The sequence below is a fragment of the Pteropus vampyrus genome, unplaced genomic scaffold (genome assembly GCF_000151845.1).
Source record: "Pteropus vampyrus isolate Shadow unplaced genomic scaffold, Pvam_2.0 Scaffold146, whole genome shotgun sequence".
Lineage (NCBI taxonomy): Eukaryota > Metazoa > Chordata > Mammalia > Chiroptera > Pteropodidae > Pteropus > Pteropus vampyrus.
This window is the reverse complement of record NW_011888927.1, coordinates 3,799,560-3,812,977: the sequence shown is the minus strand read 5'-3', so window position 1 is coordinate 3,812,977 and position 13,418 is coordinate 3,799,560. Positions and strand designations below refer to the sequence as shown.

At 34.9% G+C, this 13,418-nt stretch overlaps 1 protein-coding gene across 2 annotated transcripts in view; it reads left to right on the top strand.

Annotated features, from left to right (window-relative positions):
- Positions 1–12,839, top strand: part of PLCL1 (phospholipase C like 1 (inactive)) — a 302,941-nt gene extending 290,102 nt beyond the window's left edge. Inside the window, exons 6-7 of one of the 2 annotated variants that reach the window (XR_002782490.1) lie at positions 5,017–5,505; positions 12,807–12,839. Coding sequence is in view for 1 of the 2 variants with exons in the window: in XM_011369215.2 (XP_011367517.1) it covers positions 5,017–5,199 (183 nt within the window). In the remaining variant the exon portion in view is untranslated. Of the gene's footprint in view, positions 1–5,016; positions 6,652–12,806 lie in introns of those variants that run through there. The other variant, XM_011369215.2, reaches the window with a different exon arrangement.
- The last annotated feature ends 579 nt before the right edge of the window (positions 12,840–13,418 follow it).

Genomic DNA, 13,418 nt, shown 5'->3' with positions numbered 1-13,418 from the left:
TACATAGCTAAGCTTTCATTCTGGAAAGCAAGAATTCTAGGCCATTTTTGCACAGTATTACCCAATATTCCGTAATGTAACATCAAGAGAAATACACCTATCATGAATGACATCAACACATTTTTGATCTGCTATTTTAACTTCTCAGATAACGGGCATTGTAATAGTTGTTTCTATTTCTTTGCAACAAAATATTAACCTCTTTAGATAATACTGAAATTCTCCCAAAGCACGATTTTTGAACTGGTAAGATAATTAGTGGTGCACAGCTCACCACAGTGTAGTCTTGTCTACCAAATAGTAACTGGAACAAATAAAGAGGCCAGCTTTTACTGCAGCATTATTCATGGGTGGCTCTAGTTGTGGGTGTGACCTCGTAGATGGAAAAAATATCAGAGGACTCAGTCTGCCATTGAGTGTATGCTGAAAAATACCACCACAAGTCTGCTTGGAGACAGAGCTGCATTTGTTTATGTGTACAGTTGTGTATATGTGAGGCTCTCTCTATTCCCAGAGTTTCAATTAGCTGCTCTAAATATTTGTGGTGTGCTCTGAGACAACCCACACATTTCCTTCACACGTGATAAGGACACTAGTTAAGATGTTCTCCTGTTCTTTTCATGCACTGATATCACAAGGGCTAGTGCAGTTCATGGGAAAAATGGATGTGAAGGAGTCATGGATGTCTTTTGTAAATTACTCTGCCAGATTGTAGCCAGAGCTATTTTCAAACAGTGGTAGTGGAGGAACTGCATTTCTTAGTGAGAACAGAAATAACAAAAATCCTAAATTTTTTTTGATAGATGATAATATGTATTACTAATAGGTAACTTACAAATATATAACTAATAACAACTTAAATTCAGAATTCTAGCTCCTTTTAATGTTATGATATGATAAGATAATGTGTGCAAATTAGTTTGCACTTAGTATATTAAATTTTCGATAAATGTTAACTTCTGATTGGTTTTGTGATAGTATTTTATTTTCAATAATAAATATATCAATAGTAATAAAAATTTTGGTGGTAAATGGTACAGCAGCCCCATTTACAATCTAAATTGCATCAGGTATTTCTTGATTTCTAGATAATGTATTTTAATTGCAATTTAATGCATTTGGAAGGATTTGGTTATGAATGTCTAATGTCTCTTTAAAAATTAATTAATCATTGCTTATTTTTAGATTTAAAATCACTGTACTGATCTCTCTAAGGTTTTCTATAATTCCAAGGGTCATTTTTTAAACATGTTGGGATTTCCATGGATTCTTACATTCAGAAGCCAAATAACTGTGAAGGCTGAATTGGTGGCCCATTGCTCTTGAGACTTTTGATAATCCTGTTGTCCCATCATCATCAGTGTGCCTGAGATGTTCTCTATTACTTTCCTTTGGGTTAAAGCAGTCTTTCTCATCCTGCCCCCTACCTCCCCCCCACCCCCCCGCTCGAAGCATCCCTAGTAACAGGAGAGAGAAACTCCAAATTCCCATGAGATGCTAGTGTACTGAAATGTCAGCAGCAGCTTGACATTTCTTCCAGGCTGAGTTTTCAATGATCAAATCATACCTTAATTTTACATTCAAGGCCATCACCATCCCAGACTTATTTTAGTATTCGAGAGGTGTTTCAATTTGTAGACCACCAAATAAAATTAGTTCTCCTGGGTTTCTCTCCTTTCTCCTCCTCTCTCAAGACAACTGTTTAAGAATTTTTGAGCATATTCTTTAGAAATGCCCTGTGACAGTACTCCTTAAATGCATACTAAACATTGATATTTTTAAATGGCTTAGCTGATCTGAATACCTTATATGTCTTGTAGGAAATGATACACAGGACAGTGATGTTTTGAGGAAGGTGATATGTGTAAGCTGGCTAGTTAGAAGGACCTTGAGGAGAAATGTAGCAGGGTAGAGAGAGGGATGCTATTTGGGTAGAGGAAATCACTGCACGTAAAATGAGAAAAAAATCAGCACTAAAAATGAATGCTGGGATGGGGATTAACAATAAACTTCACCCTCTCTACAAAGATTCCTCGAATGAGTGTTTTCTGGTTCTAGTACATTAATCGGGAGTGCTCAGGGAGTTAAATCCTTGAATCACAGAATAGAAAGATGACCTCCATTCCTCCTACTTAAAAAGGTAGAAAAATTTTTTTACATAATGTTTCAATGTAAACTCTTCATAACTTAGTCTTTCATGTTTTTCTTCTTCTATTAGTTAACAGTTTAATTTCTCTTTCTGCTTTTCTTTTTTGCTTGTATCGTTCAGCCAGGATGTGTTGTCTCCTGGTTATCAAGAGATGATGTAGTCGTGTTTTGTGCACTGGCACAAATTGTTTTCTCCACTTGGCCATTGTTTCCTAGAGAGACTGACTTCTATTTACCAGAGCTGGCACCATCTGGCATTTAGGCCTGAATGCCACCTCTCAGACTGAGATGACATTCTGACTGATTAATTAGACATGTTTTGTAACCTGCTGCAGGAAAAGGATATGAAGGCATTCTGCATTAATAGTATGGAGCTTAATATTTTTGCATGTTTCACAGTTCTCTTGCAATAAAGGAAGATACCTATTTTGCTTTTGTTAATGCTTTTAAAATGCTTGATGAAAATTTCAAAATTAAAAATAAAAAGGGAGCTTTCCAAAGTAATACTCTGAAAATGGGTATGGGTATAATCTCCTTATCAATAGTTTGTTTTCTGAAGGAGTCTTTCTATTTGTAAAAACAGTAGCACTATACATATCTGTAAATCAGACTCCTGTAGATGCGTTTTAAACAAGTTAGAAAAATTTATAGTAAAATATGCGCAGCACCAAGATATTTATTATAATTGTAGACAATGTTAAATTCTTTTCATATCACCTTATAGCATAGTTTACTTGTGATTATTTAAATCACAAACAGCTTTTGAACATATTTTCTTTAATCTTTAGGACTGTGAGGAAGGCAGAAGGGTATTTTTATTTTACAGAAAAGAGAATGGGCCCAGAAGAAATTATTGTAACTAAAAGCAAAACTAAGATACTTTGACTTTTGTCCCTGCCAGTGTGTTCTTGGCATACCCTATCTTTGTGATCCTCTAGATTCCATCTCTAAGTTCTATTAGATTGCCACATAGATAATGAATTTCTTTATATCTGTGTTGTTGCCATGGGTAACAATAAATAGGAGGCTTTAATATGCTTTGTAGAGAGTGTATGATTTGCCTTGAAGAGATGCCATGTCATGTCATGGTTAAGACTACGGACTCTGGACCCAACAGCTGGATTGTACTTAAACCCCAGCTCTACCACTTAGCAGCTGCATGACTCTGAGAAAAGTGACTGCTCTGGGCCTCAGTTGTTTTTTTTTTTTTTCATTTCTAAACTGAGAATAAGAAAAGTGCCAGTCTCGTAAGAATGTGTGGCAGTGAATGAATGATGATATATGTCAAGTACAAACAAAAGGGTCCGCACCAAGTAACTTTATATTGTATTATTATTACTTAAGAATTGGATGTGATTTCACTTTTCAATGTCCAGAGGGGACTCTTTATATCTATACTGTTAAGAACTGACCCCCCAAATTCTGCTGGCATAGTGAATATTTTTCTCTTACAAAATCTATCTGACAGAGTGTGTGTTCTCTAGTCTTTAGTCTTAGTCTAAATTATAACATGGTGTGTGGAACAGAGCACTGATCCAAAGGAGAAGACCAATACTTTAGTCCCAGCTCAGTCATTGACCAGCTGTGACTTTAGGTCATTCATTTAACTTCATCAAGCTCAGCTTCTTTTCTCATCATGAGAATGCTAGAATATACAACTTCCAAGGCTGCTTCCAAAATCTCATCCCATGATTGAAGTAATTAAGTTTACTTTAACAAAAATATTAGGCAAAACCCTACTTATTCATCCCATTTAGAGAATTGGCAAATGCCTGTATGGATTTTGAAGAATGAAACATGTCAAGGCTTTTTAAAAAAAAAGTATAAGGTCCCTCACACACCTGAGGAAAAGTGTTCATCAAATTAAAGTGATAAAACAGTGTAACATGGATTACCTTGCATAAAATAGGTGACTTATCTTTTATCTGGGTCTCAGTTTTGTAGAGGAACTCTCCAGCAATCAGTGTCACCCCCACATCCTCCCATATTGTGCTTTCAGTTTCTGGGTCACACTATCAGGCATCACTGTGAGAATAGAGAGAAGGGGGCCGGGGAAGAGAACTACTTCTCTTGTCTGTACACCTTGGAAACATGTTCTAGCTTCCCCACGCTTAATTCTTCAGGCTCCTGGACCAGCATCAGTGTGTACACTTGATCTTTATAACGATGAAACAAAATAAGAAATAAAAATAATGGGAAAAGATCTTTCTCAGACCTTGATGTAACTAACAGCTGAGGATTTCCTGTGATCCTCGTTTGCTTTTTGTTTTGATTGACATGCTGAGCCTCTGGAGCTTCTCTTTCTCCATCAGCCAGATGGGAATGTTGTCCTTGGGATGATGGAAAAGACAGAAGGAATTGTGGATAACTTATAATTTTCTAAAAGGCAGATGGCAAGGATAATCTCTCTCTCTCTCTCTCTCTCTCTCTCTCTCTCTCTCTCTCTCTCTCACACACACACAATATATATATATATATATATATAGAACCAGTTAACCAAGGTGTGTGATTTACTTTACGAAAGATATTTTGCTTTGTAAGCTTTTGTACACGGAGGAGCTGATTTAATTTTCAGTTCTTTAAGGCAGAGTTTCTTTCTTTGCTTTCTCCCAAGCCTAGGAATGCTAGGACTAGAGTTGCAGCAGTATGCTAAATCTCAGACCATGGTGGTGGAAGGGCTGACTGTCCTCAGCGCATTCAGAGGAGGGTCCTCTCAAGCTTGTTTCCTACTAAAGGATTCTCAAGAGGCTCCCTGGAAAACTGAGTTCTCGGGTCTGGGTCTGTTTCCTTCCTCACTGAGCAGTAGTCACTCAGGATATGCCTGGCCAATAACTTTTTTCTGTGGTGTGTATTTCTACCTGTTTGTAGGGTCAAGGAGATCTGCTGAAGAATGCAAAGAATGAAGCTATAGAAAACATGAAGCAGATCCAGCTGGCGTGCTTGTCTTGTGGACTTAGTAAAGCCCCCAGCGGCAGTGCCGAGACCAAGAGCAAGCGCAGCCTGGAAGCCATCGAGGAGAAGGAAAGCGGCGAGGAGAATGGAAAGCTGTGACCCTGAGCATATCCGTGCATTCCCTCGTCCTTTCAGTCAAAGACTCTGATTTTCTTTCTGGTCTTTCCTTCAGCTTTTTAGATATTCACAAAAAGATGCCCTCTATGAACATAAACAGATATTTTCACAATGTCAGTATTTTAATGTAGTTAATTTATCTAAGTTAAAATGTTTAGTAGCAGTGTTTTAAATTCTGAGATTGTGTATACACCCAGGTATAGATGTTGGTGGAAGTGTGTGTGTGTGTGTGTGTGTGTGTGTCAGAGAATAAGAGAGAGAGAGAGAGAGAGAGAGAAGGGGAGAGAGGTTGAAATCCTGTTAAAATCAATTCTGTGTTGCATTATTCATTTAGTAAGTTATTACTGTACCATTTTGGGAAAAATTTATTAATCTAAATTCTAAAGAGCATTCACTATAATCTGTTGCTGTGTAACTTTACTTCTCTACCTTCATCGTTTAATTTAGAGATGTTAACAGCTTATTATTGAAGGATGCCAAATTTTCAAATTCATAGATGTTTTGATAGATTAAATATAGATTAGAAAAATTTCTAATTATCACAGTAGAAATAAAAGTGAATGAAAGATAAACAAATAATCAGAATTTCTGGGAAGATCAGCAAAGTCATTTCAGTTAGCAAACTCTTAAAAATATTTATTAAATAAAATCAATTTTTAGAAAGCTTTTTATAGTTGTTTACTAAACAGATATGATTTCAATGGAAAAGCTGATCATAAGTGAATTTATACCCACCTATGTGGTACTATAAAACACAGTAAAAGCTCTTTTGTAATTAGAATTTTGATGTGACAATATTATTCAGTTATGAGATTTCAAGGTTGAGATTTGTAGGAAGGTCTCATTCTTCCAAAGTGGCAGAATAGCATTCATTCTTTTTTTTTTTTTGTAGCAGACATGGGCAGCTAAGGGGTCTTAGCTTTGATAGCATTAAATTTAGAGTACTAAATTTAAATTTAAAGACATTCAAACAATACCGTATGATTACATTGAGCTGATGTAAATTCTGTGAGTCAGATAACATCTTCATGTTGATTTAAGAACTAACTGATTGCAAAACGTCTATGATATAATTTTAACACATGCAGAAAAACAAAAAAAAGCAAATGACTAATAAGAATACATTTATAATTGCATCTAGATAATTTTTGCCCTGATATTTTCGTAAAATACTTGAGTGTAATATGTTTGTTACCTCCAACAGAACTAAATGTTCTATGGTTATGAAAATATATTTATTTAAAACATTGCTTTTATTTTGAAAAGCTTCTTAATTAATTTGATTAACAAATATGCTAATTTGGGGGAACCTAAGGGAAATAATTGTTGAAATTTTGCAAATATAAACATCTTCTATAGCTACTGTGTTAAGTTATTTCTGACTTCTTAACACTATTATGTTCATGTTGCACATTACTGAAAAAGTAAAGATATGAAACAACACTTTTATTGTTCTCTTTTATTGTGAATTAATTAAAAAATGATAATGAAAATGGATTATTATATCACAAATATCTTAAAGGGTGTGATATATTTATGGACCAGATATGATGACATTTCTCCTTGAATTTAAAACTGGGCACTTGAGGAAATACTTGAGCTCATTCAGGTAGGTTTCCAATGGTGCTACAATAGCCTACAAAATTTCTTTTTCCTCACTTATACTTAATCTTCATGGTAGATTGGTTAGTGGAATGCATATATCTAAGCCCCTTGTGATGAAAATGAGGGATATGGACAGAAACAAAACCCACCTGATATCAGCTATTGGATTGATTTCACTTGGGGACCTCTTCACCTTCCTGAATTCCACCTACGCCTTTACCAGTGATGCAGAAAGCAAGTAAGAGAAGATAAAGGATTGCAAACTCAAACAATATTTATTCATTTCTTTACTTGAGGGTCAAATCTAATCCTTGAAAGTGGCTTCCCTAGTTTATTCCTGGAGCTCCACTTGTACGTAGGACCTACCAAAATATTCTTGAGAACATGGTAGGGTTCTGCCTCATTGAATGCTATTTCTGGCAATGGGTTTTCAGCCATTCTCTGCTCCCTTACATTGGGTATCCTTGCTAGATAAGGAGCGAGGTGTGGGGCAGAGTAACCTTAGATCCTGAGAGTGGAGAAGTTGCAAGGGGGAAGAGCCCTATGACAGTCATGCCTCTGGACAGAATAGAACAACAAACAAACAAATAAAATCTTTTACATTATTACATTCTATGAGTGTCTCTCTGCTTTCCAGACCTGAACTGCAGTAGGATAAGCCTCCTTTACACTTAGCTTTTGGTGATGATAGGAAGGTAGTGTGATAGATGTTAATTCTATTTTTGTTCATTAGTATTTATATTACCAAAAGAATTCGAGGAAGAGATAGAAGGTTTCATTATTATATAGGTGAGAAAGCCCAAGGCCACAGACATGGTAAATGGAAGAAATGACTAAATTCTGGCCTTTCCAATTTAATGTGCAAGAATATTTATTCAGTAATTTTGATTTTTAATTTCGTTCTCAAAAATTTAAACTAAATTATTAATGCTTTATAACTACAAATGAACAGAATTTTATTGTATCTTCTGATGAGAAAATATTAATGATTAATATAAAAATGTAAAAATAGAGAAATGTATAAAAAATAAAAATGATCCACACTAACATTTAGATTTATACCCCTTCGGACACTGTTTAGAGTTTGCACGTACAAATTATGCTTTCATTTTAAAAAAAAAATGAGATCATATTATATAAACTGTTCTGTAACAGGCTCTTTATAACAATAAAAGAAACATCATATCTATCTCTATCATCTATCTATCTATCTATCTATCTATCTATCTATCTATCTATCTACCTACCTACCTACCTACCTACCTATCTATCATCATCTATCCTGGAGTTTTCACAAATGATGTATTTTAGTGGCCACTGAATCTTTTTCAAAAAGTTTTGAGCAATAGACAACTTTTGAAAATCAAGAGATTTCACATAAAAAACTCAATTTTCTACTTTTAAAATATTGGGTATTCTGACAACACTAAAATCCCCGCCTCCCCCCCTGCCACACACACACACACACACACACACACACACACACACACACACACACACACACACACACACTTCTTACTTGGCATCAATTAATTGGAGCAATACTCTCCAAAAGGGGCCCGTGCTGTTCAGTTTGCCGAAGAGCCTTTCGCTCATTCATATTACATCCTGCACCTGTGGACGTCTTAGGTGGCAATCCTTGATTCAAATCATGATTTATAATAATGATATAGCATCTATTATGTAGATTATCATAGTATATTTAACCAATCTCCTGTTGTTAGACTTTTCTCTATTAAGTTTTTGTAAGCATTGTAGTGACAAAAAATCTATTTTTGCAAAGTTGTTCAGATTTTTCTTTAGGATAAATTTCTAGAAGTGGAATTATTAGGTCAAAAAATACATATAATTTTTAGGGATTTTGAGATACATTGCCAAACAGTCTCCAGAAAACTTGTCCATTTAAATTCCCACCAGGAGTTTATGAAAGTATTCAAATCTTGGCTATACTGAATTTAATTTTTTATTATTCTCATCTTTGCTAATTTACTATTTTAAAAAATCTTTTCATTATCTTTACTCTCTAGTGAGAATGAGCTCATATTATATTTATTCACTATAATCTCATATGGATGGTCTATTTTTGTTTTCTGATCGTTTTGAGGATATAATTTTTTTTCATTTATATTAAATGAAAGGTTAATGTTAATACGTCTTTGTCTACCTATGCTCATGAAGATAATTCTCTCATTAGCTACTAATAGTTTTCTTGGTTTGCTTTTTATATTAAATCTACGATTCCTTAGAATTGATTTTTGTATATAGTGTAAGGTAGAGGTCCGTTGTCATTTTTTCCTTACATATATAATCAGCCGACCCAGCCCATTTATTGTAAAGACTGTTCTTTGTCCAAGACTCTGTAGTGCCATCCTTGAAAAAAATGAAGCACCATGTATAGGTGTGACTATTTCTGGAATCTCTATTTGTTTCCATTGGTCTAGTCTGTCCTGGAAGCATTACTGCACTGTCTTAATTACTGCAGCTTCACAATGTTTTGATAGAACGTATAGGCCTCCTCACTTTTCTTCTTCAATATTTTCTTGGTTATATTTGGCTCTTTGCATTTTTGGTATTCCAGTCCTTTCACATGGTGTATCTCTCCATTTATTTGGACCTTATTTAAGTCCTCTTACTATAAGTTTATAGATATCCGTGTAAAGATCTTGCACCTCTTTCATTAAGTTTATTCCTAGGTATTCAATGTTTTTTATGCTGTTAGAAATAATAACATTTAAAAATTTTAATTTTCAAATATTTATGGTATATAAAAAATATAATATATTGTTTTATTTTACAACATCATTTTATTTTGTGACAGGTTTTATAATTTTCATTCTTCTGTTGGGGAAAATAAGGCATGTTTCTTTGTCTAGGGGGCCCCAGAAGTTATACTTACTAGCTCTCAATTTGGTGACTTTTTATTTCTCCACAGATATTTTTAGCAGTATCTTGTCAACAAGATAAAGGAAACCAGAAGAGTAAGTCATCTCAAATATGTTTAGGTCATAGTTGATTTAAGCTTAAACTCAAGGAAGTTCTGAGGATGCAAGGGTGGGAATTTCTTCACATTTTCATCATGGTAAACATGTTACATTCTGGTGGCGTTAGGCATAAATGGACTTCTGGGCTTTAATTCTTTCTAAATTCTTCAGAATTTCCCAGGCTCTAATTGGAATATGCATTAGAATATTGTAGAATATATGTTTGTATGTAAAATATAATACATAAATGTTTAGATTTTAGGATTGCTAAAACAAACACACTAACAGCTCCTAGCATATTGCTTAATAGCCCTTTTTATCTGTCTTTTATTTATGTAGCCATAGACTCCAGCATTTCTCGACAAAGAATGAACAATTACTTGATGGGTAAAACAAACCATTGACACAGGAAATGTTAACAATAGCTTTTATAAGAATATTTTACAGCACTTCTTATCTCTAAAGAAAGCAGTGAGGCACAGCTGAATGGAAAATGCCAATCAAATAAAATCTCAAGGGCATTGTAACCGTTCAATGGTTAGAGATTTTGCTCAGTAGCTAATATTAATGTACAATATTCTTAAAGTTCTCTTTATGTGTTTTACTTTGAAATTGTAGCTGCTGCTTGTCAGCACATATAAGTAATTTGACTTTACAAGCTGGAGAGTCTAGATTCTAGATTTTCTGCACAGTGTTCTTCATCAGTATAATCATACCTGGGGCACCATTTATTCTGATGATTTTTCCCATAAAATACAATCCTGTCAAGCATATGAGGCCAAGAGAGAGAAATCCTAGCACTTTGGTGAAAAGACCTGAATAATATATTGGATTTGCAATATTCTAACCTCCTCGTTATCATATTTGGGTCAGGTTTCAGTCATAATACCTATGAAGACCTTTCTTGTTTTTGGCAGAGCAACCAGGGAACATGTGGAAAAAGATCCTGTGTATAATAACAGCCTCGTTTTCTGAATTTCTTCTTTCTCCTTTCATGGCCGTCTTCCTGTTGCTTCTCTTCCATGCTCTAAATGTTTTTCTGTTTTTCTATGATCTGTTCATTGATTCTGTGCTCAAATTTTTAGTTAGCCTTTTGAGCAGAAGAAATACCAAGCTTTTTGGAAAAAAAAATATACAAACCTCATTCATAAGCCACCACACAAAGATAAATCAACTAATAATCCAAGTTTGCTCCTCCTCCAGAAGAAATACACTTTTACTCTTGTACCTTCTTTATTTGGTTTTGATTCCTTTGAGCCATTTCACCTCTAACTGGTTAATTCATTTATTTGCTCCAAGAAGCCTACCTGTTCTATGGGCCAAATGATCTACTGCAGATCACTCTCCATTGTGAAAACAAAGGGCTTTCACCCTGAAGCTGTGTATTTAGTAGTCACCAAATTAAGAAGATTGATTTCTATTTCTTTCTTTTGTTAAAATAGCATAAAGGATTTCTTTACCATCAATTAGTTTCTCTGTGCCATCAGTTCAATTTAGTTGTGAGAAGGAATTAAACATGACAATTTAAGGAATTATAATTTTGGTTTAAAAATTATAAAAGAATATGCTTTTAAAATTGGTTTCTATATTTGTTCATTTATAAATAGTGTCAGATTTCACCCCCCCCCTTTTTTTTTTTTGCAGAGACTATATGGACATCTCTGAGATTTAAGATAAACTTCTGAGTAAGAAAATATTGTTCACTATTCTTCCCTTCTTGAAAAGTTTCTAAATTCCACAGGTAGAATAAAGCTTTATGAATTATGAACTCATTTTTCAGTCAGTAATAAATACATTGTGTTTTTTTCCCTCAGGTATGTGCAAGGAGTCATATTATAGTAATAACTCTTTGTTGCAATTTTAAAAATGAAATTTTACTTCTTTTTATAATCGTAAACATACTGGCAGTATTCTCCACCATTAAGATTAAGAGAGTTTTAAAGTCAAATTATCATGTAAAAAAAGTCTTGATTTCTCAACCCTCCATCCCCCTTACCACCTTCTTCCCCTCGTCTTATTTCCTCCTACGAACCGCATCACCATCTCCCATGAGTTTAGGTCAGAATCCCAGAGAGCCATCTTCATTCCACTCTTTCTCTTACACTCTTATATCTAATCTATAAACAACTCCTGTTAGCATCTTCACACAAATAGATCTGGAATCTTCCTTCCTTCTCTAACTCTATCACCTACCACCCACCATAGTTTCGCCAGGATTACTGAAATAGCTTCCAATTAGACTCTTTAATCTATTCTCGTCCACAGTAGTCAGAATTTTTTCTTAAATGTACGTGTGTATTTATATGTGTGTATGTGTACATGTATGTATGTGTGTGCTTATGTGTGCAAGTTTATATTTATTTATTTATCTATCTATTTATTTATTTATAATTTGTTTCATGCTTCTACTTAAAATCCTCAAACAGCTTCTGATTGCACTGAAAACCCAAATTCCTGAGCATGATCCTCATGACCTGTGAGCTCTGGCTCCTACCTACTCACTATCTGTTATTGGACTGCATGTTTGTATCCCCTCGAAATTCTTATGTTGAAACTCTAATCTCTAGTAGGATAGTATTAGGAGGTGTATCTTTGGGTGGTGATTAGTTTTAGCTGAGGTCGTGAGGGTAGACCTCCCCACAAGGGGACTGGTGTCCTTCCTCATAAGAAGAGCCTAGAGCTTGCTCTTTTCCACCATGTGAAAATACAGCAAGACAATGTCTGCAAACCAGGAAGAGAGACTTCACCAGAAACCAAATTGGTCGGAGCCTTAATTTTGGACTTCTGAGCCTCCAGAGCTATGTGTTTAAGCCATCTAGTCTATGGTATTTGTTGTAGCAGCCTGAGCTGCCTAAGTAAGACCTGCCCTTATCATCTGCCAGCCCCTCTGCCACTATATTCCAACCTCGAATTCATCAAGCTTATTCTAGCCGCTGCACTCATCTTTTCTCTTCCCGTGACTGTGTGTGTGTGTGTGTGTGTGTGTGTGTGTGTGTGTGTGAGAGAGAGAGAGAGAGAGAGAGAGAGAGAGAGAGGAGAGAGAGAGAATATTCTGGTCTCAGATGTTGTCTGTTCAGAAAGACCTCTGACCACGCAATCTAAAGTAGAGTCTCCAAATGTTATCTAGCTCATCACTGTTTTATTTCTTTGTAGCACTGTGTTTATTTATTGATTTCTTTGTTCATTATCAGCCTTTTCCAAATAAAATATAAACACTATGAGAGCAGGGACCTCATCTGTCTTATTCACCGCAGAAGAAGCATCCTATAAATATGTTTCATGAATGTTATAAAACAACTGGCACATTGTAAATTAGCTGGAAGTTGCATAGGGAAGATTATGTATACTTTGCTTCCGAAAAAATCTTTGAATTTTATTAAAGAGTTCATTCTCAAAATCTTTCCTCTTCCTTGAGATATTTTTCCAGGCCCAATAGTTCTATGTTTTAAAATCTAACTTCTTCTCAAATATATCTGCTATTACTGTGTATCCTATCTCCATTAACAGATCACTTATCTCATAATCTGTGCTCAATACATGGCTGCCTCTTCTATAGTAAGGGTAGCTGGTGTTTTTCATGCTTATTTAATTAAAATAATATAATCTCCTTTCCTT